Source organism: Terrapene carolina, unplaced genomic scaffold (genome assembly GCF_002925995.2).
Source record: "Terrapene carolina triunguis isolate 2854851 unplaced genomic scaffold, T_m_triunguis-2.0 Scaffold141, whole genome shotgun sequence".
Taxonomy (NCBI): Eukaryota; Metazoa; Chordata; order Testudines; family Emydidae; genus Terrapene; species Terrapene triunguis.
The window spans coordinates 1,857,737-1,882,475 of record NW_020664492.1 but is presented as its reverse complement, the minus strand read 5'-3'; the positions used below and the strand labels follow the sequence as shown (position 1 = coordinate 1,882,475).

Below are 24,739 nucleotides of genomic sequence, written 5' to 3'. Positions count from 1 at the left end.
CTTCATAAACATTGGCCCAGATTTGCAGTTAATTAGGTGTCTAATTACTATTGATATCATTGGGAGTTAGGTGTATCAATAATTTTGAGGGTCTGGGTCACTAAGTCTCCACATTCATGTGTGACAGCATTATTCTAGGGCTGTCAAGCGATTAAAAAAATTAATCACGATTAATCGTGTAATTAAAAAAATTAATCGTGATTAATCGTGCTGTTAAACAATAATAGAATACCATTTATTTAAATATTTTTGGATGTTTTCTACATTTTCAAATATATTTATTTCAATTACAGCACAGAATACAAAGTATACAGTGCCCACTTTGTGTTTATTTTTGATTATAAATATTTGCACTGTAAAAAACAAAAGAAAGAGTATATTTTAATTCACCTAATACAAGTACTGTAGTGCAATCTCTTTATCATGAAAGTTGAACTTACAAATGTAGAATTATGTAGAAAAAATAACTACATTCAAAAATAAAAAATGTGTAACTTTAGAGCCTACAAGTCTACTCAGTCCTACTTCAGCCAATAGCTCAGACAAACAAGTTTGGTTACAATTTGCAGGAGATAATGCTGTCCACTTCTTCTTTACAATGTCACCTGAAAGTGAGAACAGGAGTTTGCATGGCACTATTGTAGCCTGCATCAGAAGACATTTACGTGCCAGATGCACTAAAGATTCATATGTCCCTTCGTGCTTCAACCACCATTCCAGAGGACATGCGTCCATGCTCATGATGGGTTCTGCTTGATAATGATCCAAAGCAGAGCAGACTGATGCATGTTCATTTTCATCTTCTGAGTCAGATGCCACCAGCAGAAGGTTGATTTTCTTTTTTGATGGTTCGAGTTATGTAGTTTCCGCATCTGAGTGTTGCTCTTTTAAGACGTCTGAAAGCATGCTCCACAGCTCGTCCATCTCAGATTTTGGATGGCACTTCATATTCTTAAACCTTGGGTCGAGTGCTGTAGCTATTGTTAGAAATCTCACATTGGTACCTTCTTTGCATTTTGTCAAATCTGCTGTGAAAATGTTCTTAAAACGAACACGTGCTGGGTCATCATCCAAGACTGTTATAACATGAAATGTATGGCAGAATGCGGATAAAACAGAAGAGGAGACATACAATTCTCCCCCCAAGGAGTTCAGTCACAAATTTAATTACCGCATTATTTTTTTAACAAGCATCATCAGCATGGAAGCATGACCTCTGGAATGGTGGCCGAAGCATGAAGGGGCATACGAATGTTTAGCATATCCAGCACGTAATTACCTTGCAACGCTGGCTACAAAAGTGCCATGCCAACGCCTGTTCTCACTTTCAGGTGACATTGTAAGTAAGAAGCAGGCAGCACTATCTCCCGTAAATGTAAACAAACTTGTTTGTCTTAGCGATTGGCTGAACAAGAAGTAGGACTGAGTGTACTTGTACGCTCTAAAGTTTTACATTGTTTTGTTTTTGAGTGCAGTTATGTAATAAAAAAATCTACATTTGTAAGTTACACCTCATGATAGAGACTGCACTACAGTACTTGTATGAGGCGAATTGAAAAATACTATTTCTTTTATCATTTTTACAGTGCAAATAATTTTTTTAATCACAGATTTTTTGAGTTAATCGCGTGAGTTAACTGCAATTAATCGACAGCCTTACATTATACCTGTTTTACAGATGGGGCAACTGATATATAGAAAGGTTACATGATGTGGACAAGATCAACAAAAAGTCCCAAGAGCCTATAATAATACCATTTAGCTCCTGTAGAGCACTTTTCATTAGTAGATCAGTATCATTATTCCCCTTTTAGAGATGAGGAAACTGAGGCACAGGGACGTTAAGTGATTTGCCCAAGGCCACCTAGTAGATCAGTGAGAACAGAATCCACAACTCCTGACTCCAGCCATGTGCTTTAGCCACATGACTATTTTTCCCGTTAGAAATGAACCATTAGGGCCATGATTTTTAAAAATTGGGTTACTTAAAGCAAGGTTCCTAATTACATATTTTGATATCTAAACAAAATTGACCTCATTTCCAAAAGTGCTGAACACTTGGCATGTCCCACCAAAATCAACTAAAATACAGAGTGTTCAGAAGTTCTGAAAAATCAGACCACTTATTTGGGTACCTGAAAATAGTCTTAGAACTTAGAGGCACAAAATGTATTTGGAGTGTGTGTGTGTAAAATGCTTTAGGGGAAAAAAAAACATACTGCGCACATTTTACACACAGCAATGAATAACTAGCAAAGTTGATTCCTCCAGGCATATCAGGTCCCCAGATGGCGCTGTGCATTTGACTCTAGATGGTGTTGTGCATTTTGATGGATTTATTAAGCTTTTAAAGCATTATACAAAGTTGTTGCCATCTGTACATTAATCCGTTTGCTATGATGTGGTGTGCAAATTTAAATTGTAAGCATCAACCACAATCACAGTTTTGCTTTTGCTTTTATTACAATGGATTGTTGACTCTGTTTGAATCAATGCCTTACTGTTTTTAATAATTAGTGAGAATTGCATTTTTTTATTGGTATATGCACTTATGTGGCAGGAGGGGCAACAAGTACTACAGACACAAGGAAGGGGGGTGTGATGAAATAAGTTTGAGAACCACTGATCTATGATGATTTAACTTGACATCAACTTGGGTGTTTAAATTAAATAACTTGTTGTCACAGTGCATAGTACGTGGAGTTTCGTATTACAAATTTATTTTAAAAACCCCCCAGAAATATTGGTTATTTCAAAAAGAGGATTCCACATTTTTTACTTCTAATAGTAGTTCTAGACTTGAAGAGGATAAATAACTCTACAGGATCGCATGGTTCAGTTTGTTTCCTCACACACCTTGGAAACAGTCAAAGAAGTTGCTTAAATGAAATCTCTGTAGAAACCACCCCTCGTACTATCGAGAAATTATCAATGCTTGACACACACATTGTTTAGTTTGACATTATGACCCTCTATATATATTTACATACGTAAAAGAGGCATAAATCTACCGGCACAAAGAAACTTAACACTTCCATTCTTAATTAAAAAATGGTTCCTACACTCTAGTTGCGCTAGATATTTGTCAGAAGTGCAAACGCATGAACATTTAGAAACCAGGAGAAAACTAACATGCTATACTAAAAATGAAAAGTGAATTTAGAAATAAAGCTCAGTGGAGGTGGCCAAAATGCAAAAGATATTCATTAGGGTATAAAACATTTCAGTAGGATAAAATTAGACATCAGCACATCAGCATTGTAATGCGTTCATTATCATCTAAAAACCTATTTATTTGTCTTCTACATGGAGTGATCTGTGGTTTGACTCTCACTTCTCACCCTTAGAAGCTTACCATATCTGCAGATCAACAGAACTCAGATCAAAAATCAAATACAAGTGTTTATGTTTTGCATTTATAACACTCAGTGGTGTACCTGCTTAAGGTTTCATTTACTTTAACTCTGTGTTTTTATGTATGATGTATATGTTTCATACAGAAAAATAAATGTTTTTTAAATTGAAATTTAGGCTTAGCCTTTGGAACCATTCTGGTGAGTATTTCTGAACATGTCCAAATTACAATCACAAATTATTAAAACAAAAAAACAGATCTTCAAATGTGTGCACACAAACCCTGGTGACTTTGTGTGCCTGGAGTAGAAGGTCAAAACTGGTTTAGTGTTATCCAAATGGCACAATATATATGCCAGAAATTTATTCCAGAATTGGTTTAAAGTAGAAAAATGAAATTAAGTATATCAGGCCTCACACATACAATGGAGCATGATAAGGATGATAAGTAGAGCTCCACGGATTTCAATAGAGGTCCACCAGCAGAGATCTCACTGCAGGATCAGGTTCACACAGTTCAAATGTCATAAGCAGTGCTGCGCTTCACAACCTTGCCTGGCATAAGACAGTGAACCTATCAAAAGTTAAATTTCTTTATACTATCTTTTGCTCAATTAATTTCATTATGGAACATGCATTACCAGTATATATCTGATCCCACTCCTACACAGTTATATATTAAATTCTTCCCCATATTAATCTTTGCTCCTTATTGTCCACATTCATTCTGGATTAAGAAAAAAAGTAAAGAGAATGTTCCACAAGTTCCGAAGTTGAGATAGAGTAAATGCGCTTAAAGAGTCTTTCATTCTGAAAGTTTCCACTGGTTTGAGAGATATTCCCTATACTTAAAATGAGTACTGCCACTGGAACCAGTAATATCTCTAAAAAAGAAAATTTACATAAAACAATTGAATATATATAAAAATTAGTGCCTCTTTTAGGTCTAACTGAAGGTATACATCCAATACATGTAATACTACACTCTTCAGTTGTAGACACTTCCACCACTGTGAATTATTCAACAAAACATTTCTGATTCACTGAAGCAAAAGATGCAATTGTCCTGGAACCTGCAGATGCTAGCTTCTCAAGCTTGATTCAGAGTTGGGTCTCATCTCAACCTTCCCCTGCTTTCTTAAAGGTGCGGGGAGGGGCTACTACAGAGAATGAAGCAAAACTTCTTAGGAGCAGGAAAAAGCGCCCAGAAATGTGGCTCTCTTAATACAGCAATCACCGAACAGTGACTAAATAGCAACTTCATTCTGAGTACAATTGTGAGATGTTTTAAGCAGGAGTTTCCTATGCGCTGCAGAAAGTCTTCCTGGAAGTTAAACAATTCTAGACATGCTCCAAAGGGAGTGGAGTTATGCTGTATACCCATAACTGACAGTTCTGGTTCTCTCTCCTGAACTGAACAGTAGAAAGAGAACCCTCTGTAGGAAAAGTCAAGATGGCTAAGGAAGACAAGCAATTTTCTTCTCAAATTAAGCTTTGATTTGACTGTATCTTTTGGTTTATTGCATTTGTTGGTTTATTGCTAATGACTAATCCAAAGTACATGATCCCCTCCAGGCTCTCATCTCATGCACTGTGATATAGTGGTGGTATTCAAAATATGGAAATAACCCCTTTTCCAGGAACAACTTCATCTGCAACTGCCTGATTCCTAGAACTATCCCCATTGCAGAGTTCCCTTATTATGGTGACTTTTTCCCCAGCATATCTTTCTGGGGCTGGCCCTTTAAATGTACCAGAGCCAAAGAAATCCAGTCCTAAAGATGCCATTTTAGAACTGATTGCTGCATCTTTCTCTCCTTTATCTTGTAAAAACCTGCTATTTTTTTTCCTTTCTGGTTGCTAAGGAGATGGCACATTCTCACAAGTATCGTTTTTGAAGTGTGTTCTGAAACATCCTCTTGTAATGGGTAAATCTCAGATTAAGGATCCATGCATAATAAAATATAATACATAAACTGCATTATCAGGATAGGAGTCTGTTTTATCATCAGCATACTGTACATCTGTTCTTTATATTCCTTACCTCCTACTTTTATCTCAATTCTTTAAGAGCTCTGTTAGATTGTATCAGCTAAAGTTTTAAGAGCTGTATGTGTAGGGAAGTAGAGGGTACATCTATTTCTGTGCCCTTTAAAACTCAACAGAGACTAATAATCCCACTGGTGGTTAGGTAAATCCTTATCTTAGAATTTGTTTGAATTATATTTGAGAAAACTATTTCAAGACTATTGTTTTGTACCGGTAAGTTTGTACCGTCATCTGATGTTTCATCGGCTTCAGAATTACTGAAGCCAATTCCTTCTTGGGCTAGTAGACAAATTACTATTAAATATAACAGATCAGTAAATTGCGATTAAGGCCTTTTTATATCTAATTAATGCATTTGTATTTTATAACTTAAAAAAAAATTAGAATAAATTGACTTGAAATCCTCAAGCTGTGCGTGTAACTAAACTATATAACCAGGTCTCCTATTCCTCTTCTATTTAGTCTGACTTTTACATCCACTTGGGTTTTGCCTTAAATTACACTGAAAGCTCCTCAGGTCATATATTGTCTTTTGCTATGCATTTCTACAGCATGTGCTCGGCCCTCATAGGGGCTCTACTGCAATACAAAATAATTTAATGATAATAAAAAACCCCATATATTAATTCTTAGAGGAGTATTCTCTATGCTTTTTCCAGAATTAGACATATATGTACTCAATTCTGTACGCTATTCTCCAGGGACTGGCTCTTTTCCAATATTTCTTCTTCTTTTGTAATCCTCATTCAAATTAGCTTTTTGTTCCTTGATTGTAATCAATCAAAATATATGATAAATTCTTCACAGTTAAACAGTTTTATTATTTGAAAATTATTAAATAATTAGCTTAAAATATATAGATTCATAGATTTCAAGGCCAGAATGGACCACTGTGATCAGCCTCTTTATTGGTAAATGCATTGGTATTAGTGGAGAAAACACTGTTTTCAATTTTTCCAAAATTTGTCATTTGTTTACCTGCTTACTCCCAATTCTAAATATTTAAATATGAAATTCAATTAAGACAAGTGCAAAGTACTACACTTAGGAAGGAAAAATCAAATGCAGAAATACAAAACAGTGAATAATTGGCTAGGAAGTAGTATGCAGACAAGGATCTGGAGGTTATATTGGACCACAAATTAAATACGAGTCAACAATGTGATGCAGTGGCAGAAAAGCTAATATTATTCTGAGTTGTATTAAGTGTTTTATCTAAGACACAGGAAGTAATTGCTCTGCTTACTCTACTTGGCACTGGTGAAGCCTCAGCTGGAGTACTGTAGCCAGTTTTGGGCACCACACTTTTAAGAAAGGTGTTCACAAATTGGAGAGAGTCCAGCGGACAGCAACAAAAATGATGTAAAATTTAGAAAACCTGACCTATGAGGAAAGGTAAAAAACCTGGGCATTATTAGTCTTGAGAAAAGAAGACTGTGGGGGACAGGGATGTGATAACAATCTTCAAATATGTTAAGGCCTGTTATTAAGACGATGGTGATCAATTGTTCTCCAGGTCCACTGAAGGTAGGATAAGTAATCACCTTAGTCTGTAGCAAGGGAGATTGAGGTTAGATATTAAGAAATATGTTCTAACTTCAGGGATAGTTAATTACTGTAATAGGTTACCAAGGGAGGTTGTAGAATCCCCATCATTGGAAGTTTTTAAGAAAAGGTTAGAGAAACACCTGTCAGGGATGGTCTAGGTATACTGCATAGACCAGTGTTTCTCAACGACTGGTCTGTGGACTGGCACCCAGGGCCGGCTCTTGGTTTTTTGCGGCGCCAAGCAAAAAACAACAACCAAAAAAAACCTCCGAGAGTGCAGCTGCTGATGCAAAAAAAAAAAAAAAAAAAAAGACCTCAGAGAGTGCAAGTGCCGCCCCTAGAATTGTGCCAACCCAAGCATGTGCTTGGTTTGCTGGTGCCTAGAGCCGGTCCTGCCGGCACCAGTCCCTGAGATCTGCCTGACACAGTTTAGGATGCAGCAAGCCAGTCCCTGGTATCAAAAAGGTTGAGAAACACTGAACTAGTTGACGTCTTGAGGTCCCTTCCTGCCCTGTATTTCTATGATTCAACTGATGCCTAAAAAGTGTACACTTGTATTTCCACTAAAGAGCTGTTTCCAAAGCATCAGCCAATTTTCTAGACTGGTACAACATGCAAGCACCTGTGAGTGCCCTCAATTTTTATTTACTGTAATGAAGCTTTCTCCATCTTGCAGACATTATATAGTTTTGGTTGAGCCCCAGACAACTAGCCCTCATCCATGACTAGAGCTATATAAAACACCAACACAGTGAAATAAATGAATTTATAGATTTGAATGTTATTAGCATACTGAAAACATCATGACTTATACTTCTTCACAGACCTCCTACTGGTCCCACATTAAACATGAGGTGTAACAAGTCAACCCAAATAAGAAGATGACTGATTTCCCAGGAGACGGAGAGATCCTTCAGAACTGACTCTCTCTGGGTAGTTTTTCAGTGAACACTAAAATAGGTGCATTTAATTAAGTATATATGTGTTTCATATCTCTCAAAGTTAGAGTGTGATTGCCTATACTATTCTGAGAATAGTTTGGAAACTCAAACACAATGAAGCTTCCTAAGGCAAAACTTTATCCTTTGAAAAGAAATAAGAGATGGAAATTAATGTTTTGGCATAGCTTTCCTTTTACTTAATTATCAAACTTCCATCTTCAACCGAGAATTCTATCCCTTGCAAAACACACACAAGTACATCTTCTAACGATCCTGAAATAAAGTTATGATAAATATGGCATTCACAAATTATTTCTAAAAACGTGACTGTAGGACAACGCAGATGATAAAGCCAGGTTTGTGAAGAAGAAAGCTCTTATTCAAACATGTTTATCTGCATAGATGGAAAAAATAGGTAAAGCAAAGTAAAATGCCTTTTTGGTAAAAGTTCTCACTTTTTCAAGTCTGCCCCAGTCTGACAGCTCCTCTTCAAAATGGAAGACTTCAGTAGGATTGTTCAGTTGTATGCTTTATTTGATACAATTTGTTTTCTTTGGGTATGTCTACACAGCTGACGTTAAAGTGCTGCCGAGTCGCGACTCCAGTGCCGCGAGGGGAATAGCTACTAGCGCTGGGAGCGCGGCTACCAGAGCTGTAGCACTATCTACCTGCCACTTTACAGCGCTGAAACTTGCATCGCTCAAGGCGATGTTTTTTCACACCCCTGAACGAAGAAAGTTTCAGCGCTGTAAGTGGCAGTGCAGACAAGCCCTTAGTTTTTCCTTTATTTCCTATTTGATGAGACCAAGACTAGCTGCAAGTATCTCACTTACTCTGTCATAATTTCATTGCTGGACATGGACAATTCAGGGTTAGACTTGCATCTACTTTTCCCTTCCCAGCCTATAGTATTGTTTGTTTGTGTTTGACACTAGGTCTCTAGCACAGACAGATGAAGAGTACCAGTTGCATTCACGTAGTTGCCAGGAATACATTGTAACTATGCCTGCACTTCAGTTTAGAAAGTGAATGCGTATAGCCATAGCACAAATACACCAAGCACTCCTAATCTAATGTTTGACTGCTGCACCAAAATGTAGGGGAGGTTATTTATAATTTATTTGAACTCAATATTTTAAAATATAGTTATATCTATGGATATTTAATTTTCTATTATGCCAAATTACACAGAGAATTCATTGTTTTCCCTTGAAAGTTTACACAAAGGTGATAATTCTCCTGGCCTTTAACACTCTTTACTTGTCCATTATAGAACCCTTTCAACTTCATCTTTAACAATCCACAACTTGTTTTTCCATGAGTAAATATTTAAACCAAATTTCTGTTTTAAAATGTCTGCAAAAAGACAGAAGATAAAAGCAAGAACTTAGATTTATAGCTAACTAGGTAATAATCAACTGCTCCCCATACACTGAGATCCTCATCAATGGCTCAGACTTACTATGAACCTTTAGCCCAGGAAGTTCATGCCCTTATGGTAGTGTTCATAAGCAAATAAAAACTTGCCAAAGCAGCTCACAAGACAGTTAATTTATTGGAGCAAGACATTCAAACTTTTCCTTTTCCTCTATAATAGCTCAACGGAGTTAGCTGCACAAATATTTGTCATTCTATTTCACATTGAAAGAAGAAAGGGATTAAGGAGTGATAGAGCATTAGACATCTAAAAGCCAAACCGTACTTAGGATTGGGGGTAAAGCGTATTTTCATGTTTTGTCATTTACGTTTCTCAACACCACTGTGTTTTCTAGTTAAGACTCAAAAGAGAGACTTTCCCCCCCTTTAATGTTACATGGACCCTACAAGACATCAGTTTATTCACTTCTTCTTTGAGAATTCCCTATCAGTCCCTTATATAGAAAACCTTCTGGGCTGCTTTGAGGACTGGAGTCAAGACTTTCCTAAAACAAGAAAGCTCATGTCAGAGACCAGTGAAGATCAGACTACTCAACCCCTTAGTTCACATATCATACCGGAAATATTACACTAAGTGAAGAATTTCCATTAAATAATTGACCATTTTATATTACACATATATAGACAAAGTTAAAATTAAAATGCGCTAAAAAATTGTCCTAAGAATTGTGCACTGGTATAGACTTAGTCCTTGTTTCAAACCATGCTTAGTAGCTATGGATTTTTTAAAAAACCTTTTCTTTGATTTTTACAAGGAAAAAAATACATGGTATCTGCATAAGCATTCTGTTCTCATTATAATACACAATCAATCATGTTTAATGGTATCTACACTAAATTTCGCTAGAATTTCCCAAGTTGCTGCCACCAGCTCAGTTCCAACAGTGGTAAAAGCAGTAATGCACTCAGCGCATAGTCAACTTGTGGAACTCACTGACAGGGGATAATGTGAAGGTCAAAAGTATAACTGGGTTCAAAAAATAATTAGCTAAGTTCATGGAGAATAGGTCCATCAATGACTCTTAGCATGACCACTGTCAAATAACATGATACTCGGCTTACGCGGACCATGGGCCTGACCCAGGATGACCATGCTTATGTTCTTAAAAGTGCTACTGTAGACAAAAATGAATCAAGGTCTGGAAAATCTTGATTTGGTGAGACACTTAAGAATCTCATTCTACATAGTTTATGCGATAGAACACTGAAATGACTATCACAGTTTATAAGCACATATATAGGGAGATTTCAGATAGCAGATGATTCTTTAACAGATAGTGACGACAAATTCCAGTTCCTGGAAGGTGAAGCTTGACAAATTCAGCTAGATGAATAATAATAATACCTAATTCTCATTGTGCTTTTCATCAACAGATATATATGGCCTCTTACCTCCAAAGCTAATATTACTCCTGTAAGCAGAAATTCCTACAAAATCCATAGAGACTGGATATCGGATCTCAAGACCCTTCAAGAATTTTTCTTGAAGATCTAAGGACATCCAAGTTTGGAGGCCATGGCCCTATAGGCCTCCAAACCTTTCCTACTCAGGTACATAAATCAAGAACTTCTTGGATATCTTTTCAATTTTCATGGCTGTTTCATGGGAGGAATGATATAACCCTATATTTCAGTCATTGTAGACTGCAGAACAGAAGGAATCTAGACTTCAGGAGTGAAACACAAAATTCAGCCTTCATGTATGTAACTGATTTAAACATACTTTTATTGGTGCATTTTGAGTTCCCAAAGGAACGTTGGACACTTATTTGCTATATAAGAGATGATCGAGAAATTAATATTTTTATATGTGATAAGGAAAGGAAAAGTGTTTTCTTTTCCCGATTAATTATGTAAAATTTTATTTCAGAAAGGTGCACCAAAATGTGGGGACTCTATCCACTTCATTCACATGCTGAAATGTGACACTGAATTTGTGAACATTTAGTTGAGAATAGTTACAATATAACAAAAACTTTTTCCTTTCTTCATGTTTTCCCCATTTCTACACCTGACTCCATTTAAGGAATTATGTGCTATGAAGAATGTGAGATTCTTATGAGGTATCAATTATATTTATTTCCAAATATTGGCTTTTTTTTAAAGCAAATTGTAAAATGCAATTTCACTGAGAATTTAAGATAAAAAATGGTAACATGCAAACAGATGATCTGAAATACCATTTTAAATGCAATTTGAGCTAAGATTAGATTTCTGTATATATTTTACAGAAACTTAAGAAACTTGACATAAGTTGAGCTGAGATCTTACCTAGAAAGCATATGTGAATCATAGAACTGTCTGACTGGAAGGAACCTTGAGAGGTCTTCTAGTCCAATCCCTTGCACTCAAGGCAAGACTAAGTATTATCTAGACCAGGGGTCGGCAACCTTTGTTGCTCTGCTCTGGAGAATGGAAGACTTGCTCAAGAGGGATCTCTAGACTGTCCACCACCCATTTGAAGAGCTCTTCAAACTGTTTAAAATTGTCGGTGGCTTAGGTGGGGGAGGCATGATGGCCTCATCTAGGGAAGAGGATGAGTTATGGGTAGCAAATATATAGTGTCTTGTTCTAGAGCCTCCTCCCATTCCTCAGTTGCGTTTTCAGTGGGTTCTGATTGTGCAGGCACTGATGATGGTGGTGGGAATATAATTCCCTCCCTATAGGGGCTCAGGGTCTGCTGTGATGCCTTCTATAAGTGGCCCATGGGTCCTAGTAAGGCCAGTGTGTTGGGAACAGCATAGGTGGGCCCATCCATTGGTGGCTATATCATGGGTGCATGTCTTATCCATAATAAGGCCTATGTTGTAGAGGTCCAGGTGTTGGCATTGGTCAAGCAGGGGAAGAGTGTCTTGAAGAGAAAACACCTTCTTCCACATCCTCCTCCTCCTCACTGGACAGAGGAGAGGCTAGCAGTGAATCAGATATTTCTCATCCTGCGTGCACTGGAGAGCCGTCAGTGCCAAAGAGTGGTGATTCCGGTATCAACAGGACTAAAAGGTCTTTATGATAAAGAAAGTGTTGCAATGCTGGTGGTTTCATTGCTGATGTATTTGGCACTGTAGGTCTCGGTGCGGATGGTAAAGTTGTCATTGCTGATTGCATCATTGCGGATGTCGTCATCAGTGCCACTGTAGCTAGCAAAATAGGCAGTAGTGGCATCGCCTGTGGTGAAGGTCTGAGTGCTGCTTCCTTAAGCAGTGTCGACAGTGCTGTGGTGGAGGAGGTAGGCTTGCTCTTGCCTCTCGACTCCAAGTCAGTGTGCCTGAGATTGGCAGAGGCCACGGTGTAGGCAGTGCTGAAGGATCCCAGTGTCTCATAGGTACTCAGCTGTGGTGTGGTCAGTACCGAGGAAAGAGACCGAGCCGGAGACTATTTCTTTTTGGAAGGCTCTCCCTGAGGAGAAATTGCTGCTCTTTTCCTCATTGACTTTCTAGAAGAATAAGCCTTCCTCTGTGAAGAGGGTGAGGTCTCCAGGGACCTTTGTCTAGAAGGGGTTTTCTGGCCAGGGTCTGAAGCCGGATGCAGGGACTTTTCCATGAGAATGAGTTTGAGATGTAAGTCTCTGTCCCTTCTAGCGCAAGAATTTAGGCACATTTCTGAGGGATGTATGACTCACCAAAACAGCGGACAGGCCGTCCGACACTGGCATGGTGTTCTGGCATGAAAGGCAGTGCTTGAATCCTGGTGAGCCAGGCATAGCTTGAATAACTGTGGTTCACCCGTAAGGGTGAGTCCTAACTAATCTAAGGAAAAAATTTGTTTTTGGTTTTTTTTGGTTTTATTTAAGGGCTAGAGTAACGGGGAAGAGAGGGTAAGTACCTAACTATTAAACTAAACTACTTTAGATAAACTAGTTCAACACTAAACGAGCTAACTGTAACACTGCTGGGAACTCAGTCTCAGGCTGAGGACAGTTGAGAAGGAACAGAAGGGGTCACACTGCGCGTGCTAGATGAGACACCAATGGCGCCACGAGATGGGGACTGTGTATACACGACCCAGACGGTCACTGCTGCTGAAATTCTCTGATTGAAGGTGCAGGGACACACCAACACCTGAAATGGAGCACCCATAGTTTGAAGAAGAACCCAATAATTACAGAAAGAGACAAAAAAAATTAAGTCACCCATGTTTTGTTGCAGGATTGGGCTGAATCAATTGGGTTTTGGCATAATAGAACACAGCAACTGCACTGAAACAAAGATGTTTACTTTCTTGGTAGCAAAGTTGATTAAAGAGAAAGCAAGTGGGTCAGTTTCAGCAATGAAAGTACACTTAGCTGAGCTTTCTAGATAAAAGTAGGAAAAAATGTACAAGGCCAAAAGTTGGTCCTGTTCTAATTTGAACACAATGAGCACTTACAGTGAGGTTCATAGGGAGGAGGGGGATCTCCACAAGGAACACACTCCATGTCTTGAAAGCCGCCAAGCTTCGTCTTCCTGTAAAATCTAGAAGATAAAAGAACAGCTTGTAATTATTATTTTTTTATTACAGTAGAGTCTTTACTCCTAGGAGAATTCTGCACTACTGTGCATGAGCAGAATTCATGTCCCCCACAGATTTTTTTTCTCTCCATGGAAAATACATTCTGCTGGAGAGGTGTTGCAGTTACTCCTTTCACCCACCAGGAGCTATTATGGCACCAGAACAGAGGCAACTGGCTCAGCCAATCCCAGAGAGAGACAGGGAGAGGCTGCGTTCCTCACAGCACTCTGCCTGCGGGGCTAGATGAAGAGGCATGGAATATTGGAGGAGGGGGTGCAGGACAGACAGAGCAAGGCACATGGGACTGCTGGGAGGTCACAGCCTGGGATTCAGAAGGAGTCGTAGGGGTGCAGGGACACATAGGGATGGGGCAGATGTGGCTGACTGAATGGGGGAGGCTATGGGTCAACCAGGATCTGCATGGGAGAGGCTTCCCAACTCCCTAATAATTATTCCCCTGCCCAAAATAAACCTGTTCCATACTTCTCCCACCCATACCCAACAACCATCCAGGTTCACTCCTGGGCTCCTGCCCAGCAATTACTTCCCTCTGCCTCAGATCATCCGTTATCCCTGACTCCCTCAAGCCTTTGCACTGCTTCTGAGGGGTATGGGAAATATGTTTCTGTATTGAAGTTTAAATGAATTATTACTCAAAGTTCAGTATTAATATTCCTACTAAGGAATCTATTTGTCAAAAAACATTTCCTGAATCTTTTTTGTTGTCTGTATTGTTACAGATATACTTGCTGTCAGGTATTTTGAAATAAATTAGCAAAATAATTGAAACTGGTGTGATTATATTGTGTTATTTTGACAAAAAAATTCAGAATTTTGCAGCATTTTAAAATATTGTGTGCAGAATTTTTAATTTTTGGCAAAGAATTGTCTGTCTCAGAATTGGAGGACTGCTTACAATATGGCTAGTTTATATAGTTATGTAGAATGACATCTGAAAAGTATTTAAAAAATTTAAAAAACAATTACTAACCTTTCCATAACTGTTATTCTGTGAAATGTGTTGCTTATGTCCATTCCCATATAGGGGGATGTACATGCCGCATGCACTGTTACTGGAAGGTTTTTCACTCAGTAGTATCTGTAGGGTCAGATTGGCTCTGGCCCCTCTGGAATCAAGCCTACATGGTGCTGTATATAGGAGCCTGCCACCCCGTCATTCCTTCTTGCCGGCAACTCTGACAGAGTGGTAGAAGGGCGGGTTTGGTAATGGACATGAGCAACATATCTTGAAGAACATTCGTTATGGAAAGGTTACTAACAGTTTTTGATTCGAGTGCTTGCTCATATCCATTCCCATGTAGGTGATTTCCAAGCAAATGCAGGAGGTGGGTTCGGAGTCAACGAAAAGTGGACTGTAGCACTGCTCTGCCAAATCCAGCATCATTTGTAACCTGTTGCGTGATGGCATAGTGGGTTGCAAAGGTGTGGACTGAAAATCACACTGCCGCTCTACAGATATCCTGGATGGGAACATGTGCCACGAATACCACTGAAGATGCTTGCGCCATTGTGGAGTGTGCCGACAATGCTGGAGCAGGGACTTTCACCAGGTCATAGCATGTGTGAATACAAGAACTAATACATGAGGAAATTCTTTGGGCCGAGACAAGGAGGCCTTTCATCCTATCAGCCACTGCCATGAAGAGCTGAGTAGTCTTGCTAAACGATCTGGTCCTATCTATGAAGAAGGCCAGCGCTCCTCTAGCGAGTGGAACCTCTGCTCCTGGCAACTGGCAGGTGGCTTCGGGAAGAAGACAGGGAGGAAAGTGTCCTAGTTATTGTGGAGCTGCAATACCACCTTTGGGAGGAAGGCCTTGTGGGGGTGCAGCTGGACCTCATCCTTGAAGAAAACCATGTAGAGTGGTTCTGAAGTAAGGGCCCTAATTTCTGAGACTCTCCTGGCCAAGGTGATGGCCATGAGGAAGGCCATCTTCCATGACAAGTAGAGCAAAGAGCATGTCGCCAACGGCTCAAACGGTGCCCCTGTGAGTCTTGAGAGAAACAAGTTAAGGTCCCAAAGTGGGATTGGCTGTCTCACCTGCAGGTATAGCCTGTCCAGTCCTTTAAGAAAGCGGCTACAGAGTGCGTTAGCAAAGATGGACCCTCTGCTCACGCTTGGGTGGAAGGCTGAGATAGCTGTAAGGTGCACACTAATCAAAGACATCGACAGCCCTTGCTGCTTTAGATGTAACAAATAGTCCAGAATACATGGTATTGTCATTTGCATGTGCAAGATCCCCTTCTGTCCTGCCCTGATTGAGAACCTTTTCCATTTCACCAGGTAGGTAGCCCTGGTGGATGCTTTCTGCTACCTAACAGAAATTCCTGTACCGGACCTGAGGATGCTGACTTCAAAGGATTCAGCCATGGAGCTTCCAAGCCATCAGGTGAAGGGACTCATGGCTCAGATGAAGGAGACATCGACAGCTGTGGTCTCCTGAATGGAACGCCTGCGCAAACCACCTCTGGGGGCAACCACCAGAGGAGGGCATTGAAGTGTGAGCACTTTGTCCAGGCAGTCCTGGCCTGGCCGGTATACTGTCACTAGCCAGGCCTGAAGCAGTCTGAGTCTCAAACTCATGCGCTTTACCAGATATGTGCACAATGCCATGTGCCCTAAGAGCTTTGGGCAGGTCCTCGCAGTGGTAGTGGGATGTTTCCTGAGGTTCTCTGTGATTGAGCTCAGTGTCTGGAACCTGGCTTCTGGTAAGAAGGTCTTGGCTTGGACTGAGTCAAGAATGGCCCCTATGAACTCAAGCCTTTAGATGGAGATAAGGGTCGACTTTTGCGCATTCAGCAAAAGGCCTAACCTCTGGAAGGTTGACAATATTAACTGAATGTGTGCTTCCATTCTCTGGACCAGCCTCTGACCAGCCAGTCATCGAGGTAGGGATACACTGTACTCTTCATTTTCTCAGGAAGGCAGCAACTACCACCAGGCACTTTGTGAAGACCTGAGGGGCCGTTGATAGGCCGAAAGGTAATAGTGTGAACTGATAATGCACCTATCCCACAACGAACCGCAGGAATTGTCTGTGGTCCAGGACTAAGGATATGTGAAAATATGTGTCCTTCAGGTCGAGGGCGACATACCAGTCTCCTGGATCTAAAGAGGGGATAATGGAGGCCAGGGAGACCATGTGGTACTTCAGCTTCTTCATGAATTTGTTGAGGTTTCGCAGACCCCGAATGAGTCTGAAACTGCCTTTGGGGATTAGGAAATATTGGGAGTAAACCCCCTACCCCTTAACTCCAGAAGAACCTCCTCTACCGCTACCACTTGCAGGAGCATTCGCAACTCCTGAATTAGAAGTTGCTTGTGAGAAGGGTCCCTGAAGAGGGACGGGGAGGGAGGGCGAGAAGGGGGGGAAGAACTGAATTTCAGAGTGTATCCTAGTCCTATCGTGCATAGCACCCAGCGGTCTGAGGTGATATGGGCCCATGCCCTAATAGAAGTGGGATAGCTGGTCTACTAAGATAGTGGATCCAGGTATAGCTCAGATATGCCATCCTTGGGTGCACCCTCAAAACGCCTGCTTGGAGCTAGCTGACTGCTCGGTGGGCCCAGATCCCTGGGTCAAGGAAGGTTGGGGAGGAGGCCTCCTCGTGTAATTCCTGCCTTGCTTTCTACTATAGTACTGCCTCGGTTGTGACTGGTAGAACCAAGGTAATGGTTGCGGCTTGAAATGTTTTCTCAACGGGGCCAGGTTGTGCAGATCCAAAGATTTCAGCACAGCCATAGAGTTCTTCAAGCTGTGCAGCTTAGCATCTGTTTGCTAAGAAAATAGCACTGTGCCTTCAAAAGGCAGGTCTTGGATAGTTTGAGGCACCTCATGAGGGAGGCCCAAGGACTGTAGCCAAGAGGCTCTTCACAAAACAACTGCTGAGATGGCTACATCCAGAGCCGCCTGCAGGGACACCTTGGCCACTGCCCTGCCCTCCTTGACCAAGGCTGAGAATTCTGCTCTGGACTCCTGGGGCAATAACTGTCATTGCTCCCCAGTATTAAAATCATATCGGCTAAGGAGCACCTGCTGATTTGCAACGTGAAGCTGGAGCCCCTTGTAGCATAGATCTTCCTGCCAAAGAGGTCCAGCTTTTTGGCATCCTTAGCCTTCAGGGTAGGACCCCATTGCCTTTGTCACCCTCGCTCATTTGCTGCTGAGACTACTAGGTACCCAGGAGGGGGATGAGTGTAAAGATATTCAAACCCCTTCAGTGGGACAAAGTATTTTCTCTCCACCCTCTGTGGCGTAGGTTGCACAGAGGATGGAGTCTGCCACATGCTTTGACTGGTTCTAAAATGGCACGATTTGGGGCAGGGCTACCCTGGATGGACCTGACGGTTCCAAAATGTCCACCATGGTGTGGGAGGTCTATGCAACTTCCTTCACCTGGATCCACAGGTTTGGGCGACCCTCTTTAGCAGTTCCTGATGGGCCTTGTGGTCATCTCAAGTGAGTGCCCTTGAGGTTTCCACACCCGCCTTGTCCGGTGAGGAGGAAAGAGGGTCCTAGGATCGGTACCAGTCCTTGTTCTTGTCTGTTTGCTTCTGACAGGTCCCTCGATACTTTCCCTGAAGCACGGTACCTGGCTCAGTGCCTTGGTCCAGTCCCTGCATCGCTAGAGGAGGTGGTGGTGGTGGGGCTCTTCTCTCTGAGGCCACTGAATAGGACCTCCTTGACTGAGGTCCTTAGGCCTGATGAAAAACCCACGGAGTCCAAAAGGGCCATTGCACTGGCATTTGCCAATATGCTGGCCAGCCTGTAGGTGGGAATCCTTGGTTCATATAATCCATTCAGTACTGTTGGTACAACTGATTCCAGCTCCTTCTTGAGACATAGGACTCAGGGTCTGAGTCTGATGCCAAGGATTCACTACCCAGAGACCAGGGAGGGGAAGTGCTGGATGGTGCCAGCAAGCGGTGCTGGGCTAGGGGAGACCAATGCTGCTCCCTCATTGCTGACTTCCCTTTGGACAGCACCTGGGGGATCGGTACCATAATTGTCCTTGCCTCCGGTGCTGGCTCGTGTCTAGATGGCGACGGCAGTACCAGGAGGGACATCAGATCCTGTCTCTCCTTGAATGCCTTAGTTCCGGACAGGAGCACCAGCCCTGCACTCCTATGGCTCTTTGACGGAGGAGAGTCCAATAGCACTGGACTTGACAGCTCCCTCTCTGGGCCGGAGTCAGTGGTGCCACAGCAGCAGTCATTGAGCCAGAGTGGCCCTGGGTGGGTCTCACTCTTCCAGAGTCCTTATGACTGGCAGGCTTTGGGGTAGAGGAGCACCCCCTGTCTGTTTTACGCTGTTTCTTGCACAGTACCAGAAAATGGGAGCAGTGCTGCATGCTCTCCTGCACCAACTTCCTCTACACTGGTGAACTGTGGAAGTGCTGGGAGTCATGTGACGCTGATGAGGAGTCTCTTCTCGGTGCCGAGGAGGCCAGGCTGCGGTGCCTGTCCCTCACGGAAGCTGGCACACTCCTCACAGAGGCAGAGGTGCTTGGTGCCGAGTCGGGGTGACCCAGTTCCGAGGGATGAAGAGCCCACCTCCATCAGGAGGAACTTAAGTCTCTGCTCCCTTTCCTTTTGAGTCCGGGGCTTAAAACCTCTATAGATCCTGCAACGATCATGCAGGTGGGATTCGCCCAAACACTTGGGTTGAGTGCGGATCACTGAGAGGCATAGGCTTGTGGCAAGCCTTGCATGACTTAAACCACGGAGACTGAGGCATGCCCTGATGCCAGGGTGGGAAAGAACCCCATTAAGCAGGGTCCTACTCTATACTAACAACTATTAACTAACTGCAAACATGAATTACTAAAATTTTATAACTATTTACAGGAAAAAATACAAAGAAGTCCACTGGGGAGAGAACCTGCAGACCAAGAACGAGCAGTTCCGGCGATTGTCACAGGCGGAAAGAAGGAAGTGAGGAGGCAACAGGCTTCTATATACAGCGCCATGAAGGCGTGACTCCAGGGGGCACTGGAACCAACCCAACAGATACCATTCAGGGAAAAACCATTCAGCAATGGTGTACGTGGTGTGTGCACACATACATGTGAATGGACATGAGCAAGCACTTGAAGAAGAACATGCTACTCTGCAAAACCTTCAGAAAACCAAGATGATTCTCTCAAACACAATTCTGTTGTGAACTGTACAAGAAGTGAACTAGGAGAATGTTTATGTTACAAAACTCATCAAAGAATGAATATGAAGTAGCCAAGTCACCCTATGATCCATGTTTCACCCTCACGCCGTTCCCTTTTGTGCTGTCACTCATATCATATTTAAATTCTGGACTGTAAGCTTTTGGGGGCAGGGACCTGTCTATTTATTTATGAGGCATTTAGCACATCTGTGGGCATGGTACAAATAAAATATGCTAAATCTACAACTTGAATCTGTCACCCATATTAGAGCTTATTCGCAAACAAGCTAAATAAAGCAAGGTGAGGCAATACACAGGGTTGAAACATAGGGCATGAGGAGTAAGTCAGATGGCTATAAGGAGGAGCAAATGAACAAAAAATAAACAAAGAAAGAACTCCTGAACGAACAAATCAATAAACTACCCCCAAAAATATAAAATCCAAACACTATAACCCAAGCAGAGATTTGACCCTGAAAAGAGAGAAGAGCCGAGACTTTATGAACTTTGTTACTGATTTTGTGCACAATGCTCAGATGCTAGCTATGGTGATGGGCATCAGGATACAATCTTAAAACAGATAAGAGAAGTAGCAGAGGATAAATGAGAACTTCCTAATATGCTTTTGAGAGTTAGGTTTTAAAATAACCTGTGCCAGAGTATAACAGCCTACAACACCTCACCAACTTATTTAATTTTGTTTCGAGCCTTGTACTAGGTTTGAATCATGTAAATTGTGGTTTCTTCAAGGCAACTTCTTGGATTAAATGTTTACTTTGATGTGACTAGCACACTTATGATCTATCTAAAATAACACAAAGTATTGATTGTACTGGCACCAGGTTGGTGATAATGTGATTGCCTACAAATCAGACAAATTTTAATATTTAAAAAACCCATTATCAATGCACCCATTAAAATAAAATATATCAACAGCTCAACAAACTAGTTTGATGCTGTGATATGAACAGAGAAAGCACACATTAGATAGAACAGAAGGATGTTAAAAGCCAGTATGCAACTGCAATACAGACCATTGCTGAGATGCAAAACTCAATTCTCCTTAACTATAGGCTAAACCATTTAGCTAGTTATGTTTTGCATAATCTTTAAATTAGTTATTTTTTGTTATGCTTAATTCCTCTCTCTTTATTTTCTCTATTGAATACATCTCATATTATTTAAACAAACCGGAATTGTTGTTGCTTAGGCATTGCTAAGTGTTCCTAGAGGAAGAAAACTCGCTTCTGGATTCAGAGGAGACAGAATAGGGATAGAGGTAAAAGTTTGCACACTCTCTCAAAGGCACAGGTAGCCCATGTCCAAAAGGTGCTAAAAAATGCCTGTAGTCGGTATGGGTACGTGTGAAAACCTAATTAGGAGCCCTTTAGTGATGGAATAAAATACATGACTCACAGGTAGGACAATAATCTGAATTGCTATACAATTGCCAAGAAGGAATAAAATGGTGACTTAGTCCTTGGCAATTATTTATTGTATTTATTATGGTAATGCCTAGGGTCACCAATCATCGACCAGGATCCTGAGGTATTAGGTGCTGTAAAAACAAATCACAAAAACAGCCCCTGCCACAGAGAATTTACAATCTAATTTTACAAATGGATGAGACAGATTGATAGTGTGGGACTAACAAGATGAGACAAACTCAGCAAGGTCTGTGAAATAACCACAAGTCCCAGTTTGTCACTTGTTTAGTTAAAAGGAGATTCGCAACACTGATGCCATGTTGATGAATTGATCTGTTCATTTATTTGACCAATCATCAGTGAATTCTGTCCAAATCCCTTAATGTTCAACAGTTGACAACCCCCAAGATCACGCTCACTGATTCATCAATTTAGTGTAAGAATAAGGAGGATTGAGCACAAGCCATCACCACCAGTCTTGAATTAAAAATATTAAATAAGAATAATCAAGGATGGGCAGTGGCCTTGGGGTAGTGGGAGTAAGCAAACAAATATTTTGGCCGATGATGAAGAAAATAAATCATATGTTTATAAATTTGTGATAGTCCTAACAATCTTCTAGACCTAACGGTAGCTATGGAATGAATCTGTACACCATAAGAAATAGCACTGTGATCCTGCAAAGACTTATACATGCACTCAACTTTACACACTGAGTAACTGCATTGATCTCAATGGAACTACTCACGGTGGGTAAACAAGTCTTGAGCATGTAAACAAGTCTTTACAGGATCAGGGCCTAAATGATTAACATTCTCAGGTGCTATAATGACCACTTATAACTTATCAAACTTCACTCCAGACACTGCCTCAAGCTATACTGTATTGGGGTGGGGGAAATCAGGCACAAACAAGATGGGCCTCAATGCAAATCACTAAAGTTAACAGGACTCTTTCAACTCATTTCAAGGGATCAGGTCTTATAAGCATAATTCAATCTCTCACTGTTGTGGCCATTATTTTTCAACACTCCGTCATTTTTTCATTCTTTGTTGCTGTAGATTGAAAACTTCTTGGGAAGGGAATCTGTAGCTTTATTGCTTTGTAAAGCACAATGCATATACATATAAATAGGAAGTTTTACTCCTTCTTGGTAAGATTTTCAAATGGGTACTCTAGCTGAATAACACAACCTATTCAAATCCTATAGAAATCCTATGTCTAGAGACCATGGGAATTAGAACTAGAAATGAGTATTAACTTTCGATCAGGATAAGACAATATAAAGATTTAGTTCTTTCTCACTTACATTAAACCATTGCAGGTAATTCACAGTACACTGTGTAAATGATAGCAATATTAGTGACTATACGCATTCATAGGACCAAATTGTGCCCTTTGTGGTGGGTGACATCCCATTCAAAGTAAGGAACACAGCATGGGCACTGAACACAGAATTTAGCTCCCTATTACCAAATCTTAGGATGTAAAAACCTGATGATTAAACATATTTAATATTTTTCAGAAGTAAAAAATATATTCATAAATATCACAGTGATAATGAGAAGTGTAAAGGTTAACCCACAAATAAAGTTTCAAGATTAAAGAGGTTTCATCAGAATTTAGAAAATATTTTGACTTCAGTGTTGGGTTGATAATACATTTATAATCATTTTTAAATTGGTTTGGAGAGGTAAGAGGAAGAAGTCAAATTGGAACTTATTTGCAGTTTGGAAATGTCTAATCAGATGTTGAGTTCTTTAAGAAATAACAGTAATAATAATACTTAGCATTTTATCGCACATTCTGTATTCAAAGCACTGTGCAGACATTGATGGACTACTCCTCACAATACTCCTGTGAGGTAGGTGGGTAAATATTATTATCCCGATCTTACAAGTGGGAAAACAGATAGATAAGTGAAGTGATTTGCTCAGGGCCATATACTAAATTGTTGACAGAGTCAGAATTAGTACTCTGGATTTTCTGACTCCCAATTATGTACTCATTTCTCCAGATCACACAAACAAGTAAATATTAATGCAAATTGTTTTAAATTTTGTATTTCAAGTTTCACCTACAGAAAATGACTCACCCTGGTAAGCAGTCCCCACACACTGCATTGCTGGTGGCAGAACAGTTGGACTTCTGAAACCGGTTAACTACTGCACAGTCCAGACAAGGTTTGCACTTCTGAAATCCCCAGTCCTCCTTGAATCTGTTTAGCCTGCATGTCATGCACTGTGCATCCTCCCCATATCCAAAGCCGCATTCCTGCAGGGATTAACAAGCAATAGCAAGCTATTCAAACATTGAATGTGTGAATAAGGAGAGACTTCTGGGAGTGTAATTATTACTGAGAGTTGGTCTTTCTAGAGACAAAAGCCATCATTTTCGGCAAGTTCAAATGTGTCTTCCACTGCTAATAATCTCCCTTACTTCTATAAGTAATACTGAGTCATCCACTTTATTTGAGAAACCACTGAGCATTTCAATGATAAAGGTCTTCAGGGACTCCAATTGCTTCATTACTAGCAGCTTATGGTAGAATTATTGAGCTGTCTGTTTTTTAATTAAGCTGGTCATGCGAATGTGCAGAACCTGGGACAAATGCAGTATTTGGGCACTTATTCATTTACAAAAACAGGAAAGGAACACTTTGATATTAAGGTGCATAGCTAAAGTGAACAAAGTTAATTGCTGAAGAGAGGACAAATCTTCAAAGGTTTAAAATCTCTGTTGGCAAATACAACATAGGGCTGGTTAATGGACACAGAGAACAAGGGCTTGAAATGTTCATTACCCACTAAGAATTTTAGTAATTTAACTATCTCCTATTTAACTAACAGTTTCCAACACAATTCTGGAAAAGCTGCAAGACCTCTGTGAATCAGGAGAAGATGATGACATTTATTAAATCTGAATATTGCAAGAGCTGGTCACTTACCCCAACAACTAATTTGTGCAAAGAAATTAGTTTTTAATTTCCACAATTTTGAGAAATATTTTTGAGCGGGTAGGAATACAAAAATAAAGATGATATGGAAATGTAGGTTATAGCAGAAGTAACAAAGGTCTGGAGAATTATGGAATGATGTCCAAATGAGGAAAGATTTAAAAGATTAGTACTACTTAAATGTCAAGAGGAAATGAACGAAAGGCATAAAATGAGGAGTAAAGAGAAGATAATTCAGATGTGCCCATTTTCCCTCTTTCATGCTACATGAAGAAACGGACACCAAGTAAAATTGAAAGGCAACAAATGTAATCAATAATCTGTGGAACTCACTCCCACAAGATATTATCAAGGTAGAGA

The 24,739-nt window shown here is 40.6% G+C and overlaps 1 protein-coding gene across 3 annotated transcripts in view; it reads right to left on the bottom strand.

The window, feature by feature from the left end:
• The window catches only part of LOC113406842 (tumor necrosis factor receptor superfamily member 19-like), a 108,265-nt gene that overhangs the window by 30,128 nt on the left and 53,398 nt on the right, over positions 1-24,739 (bottom strand). For all 3 annotated transcript variants that reach the window (XM_029911994.1, XM_029911996.1, XM_029911995.1), the window contains 2 exons: positions 23,519-23,697; positions 13,695-13,780 (listed from right to left, as the gene is read on the bottom strand). In XM_029911994.1, coding sequence (XP_029767854.1) covers positions 13,695-13,780; positions 23,519-23,697 — 265 coding nt within the window. The remainder of the gene's footprint in view (positions 1-13,694; positions 13,781-23,518; positions 23,698-24,739) is intronic.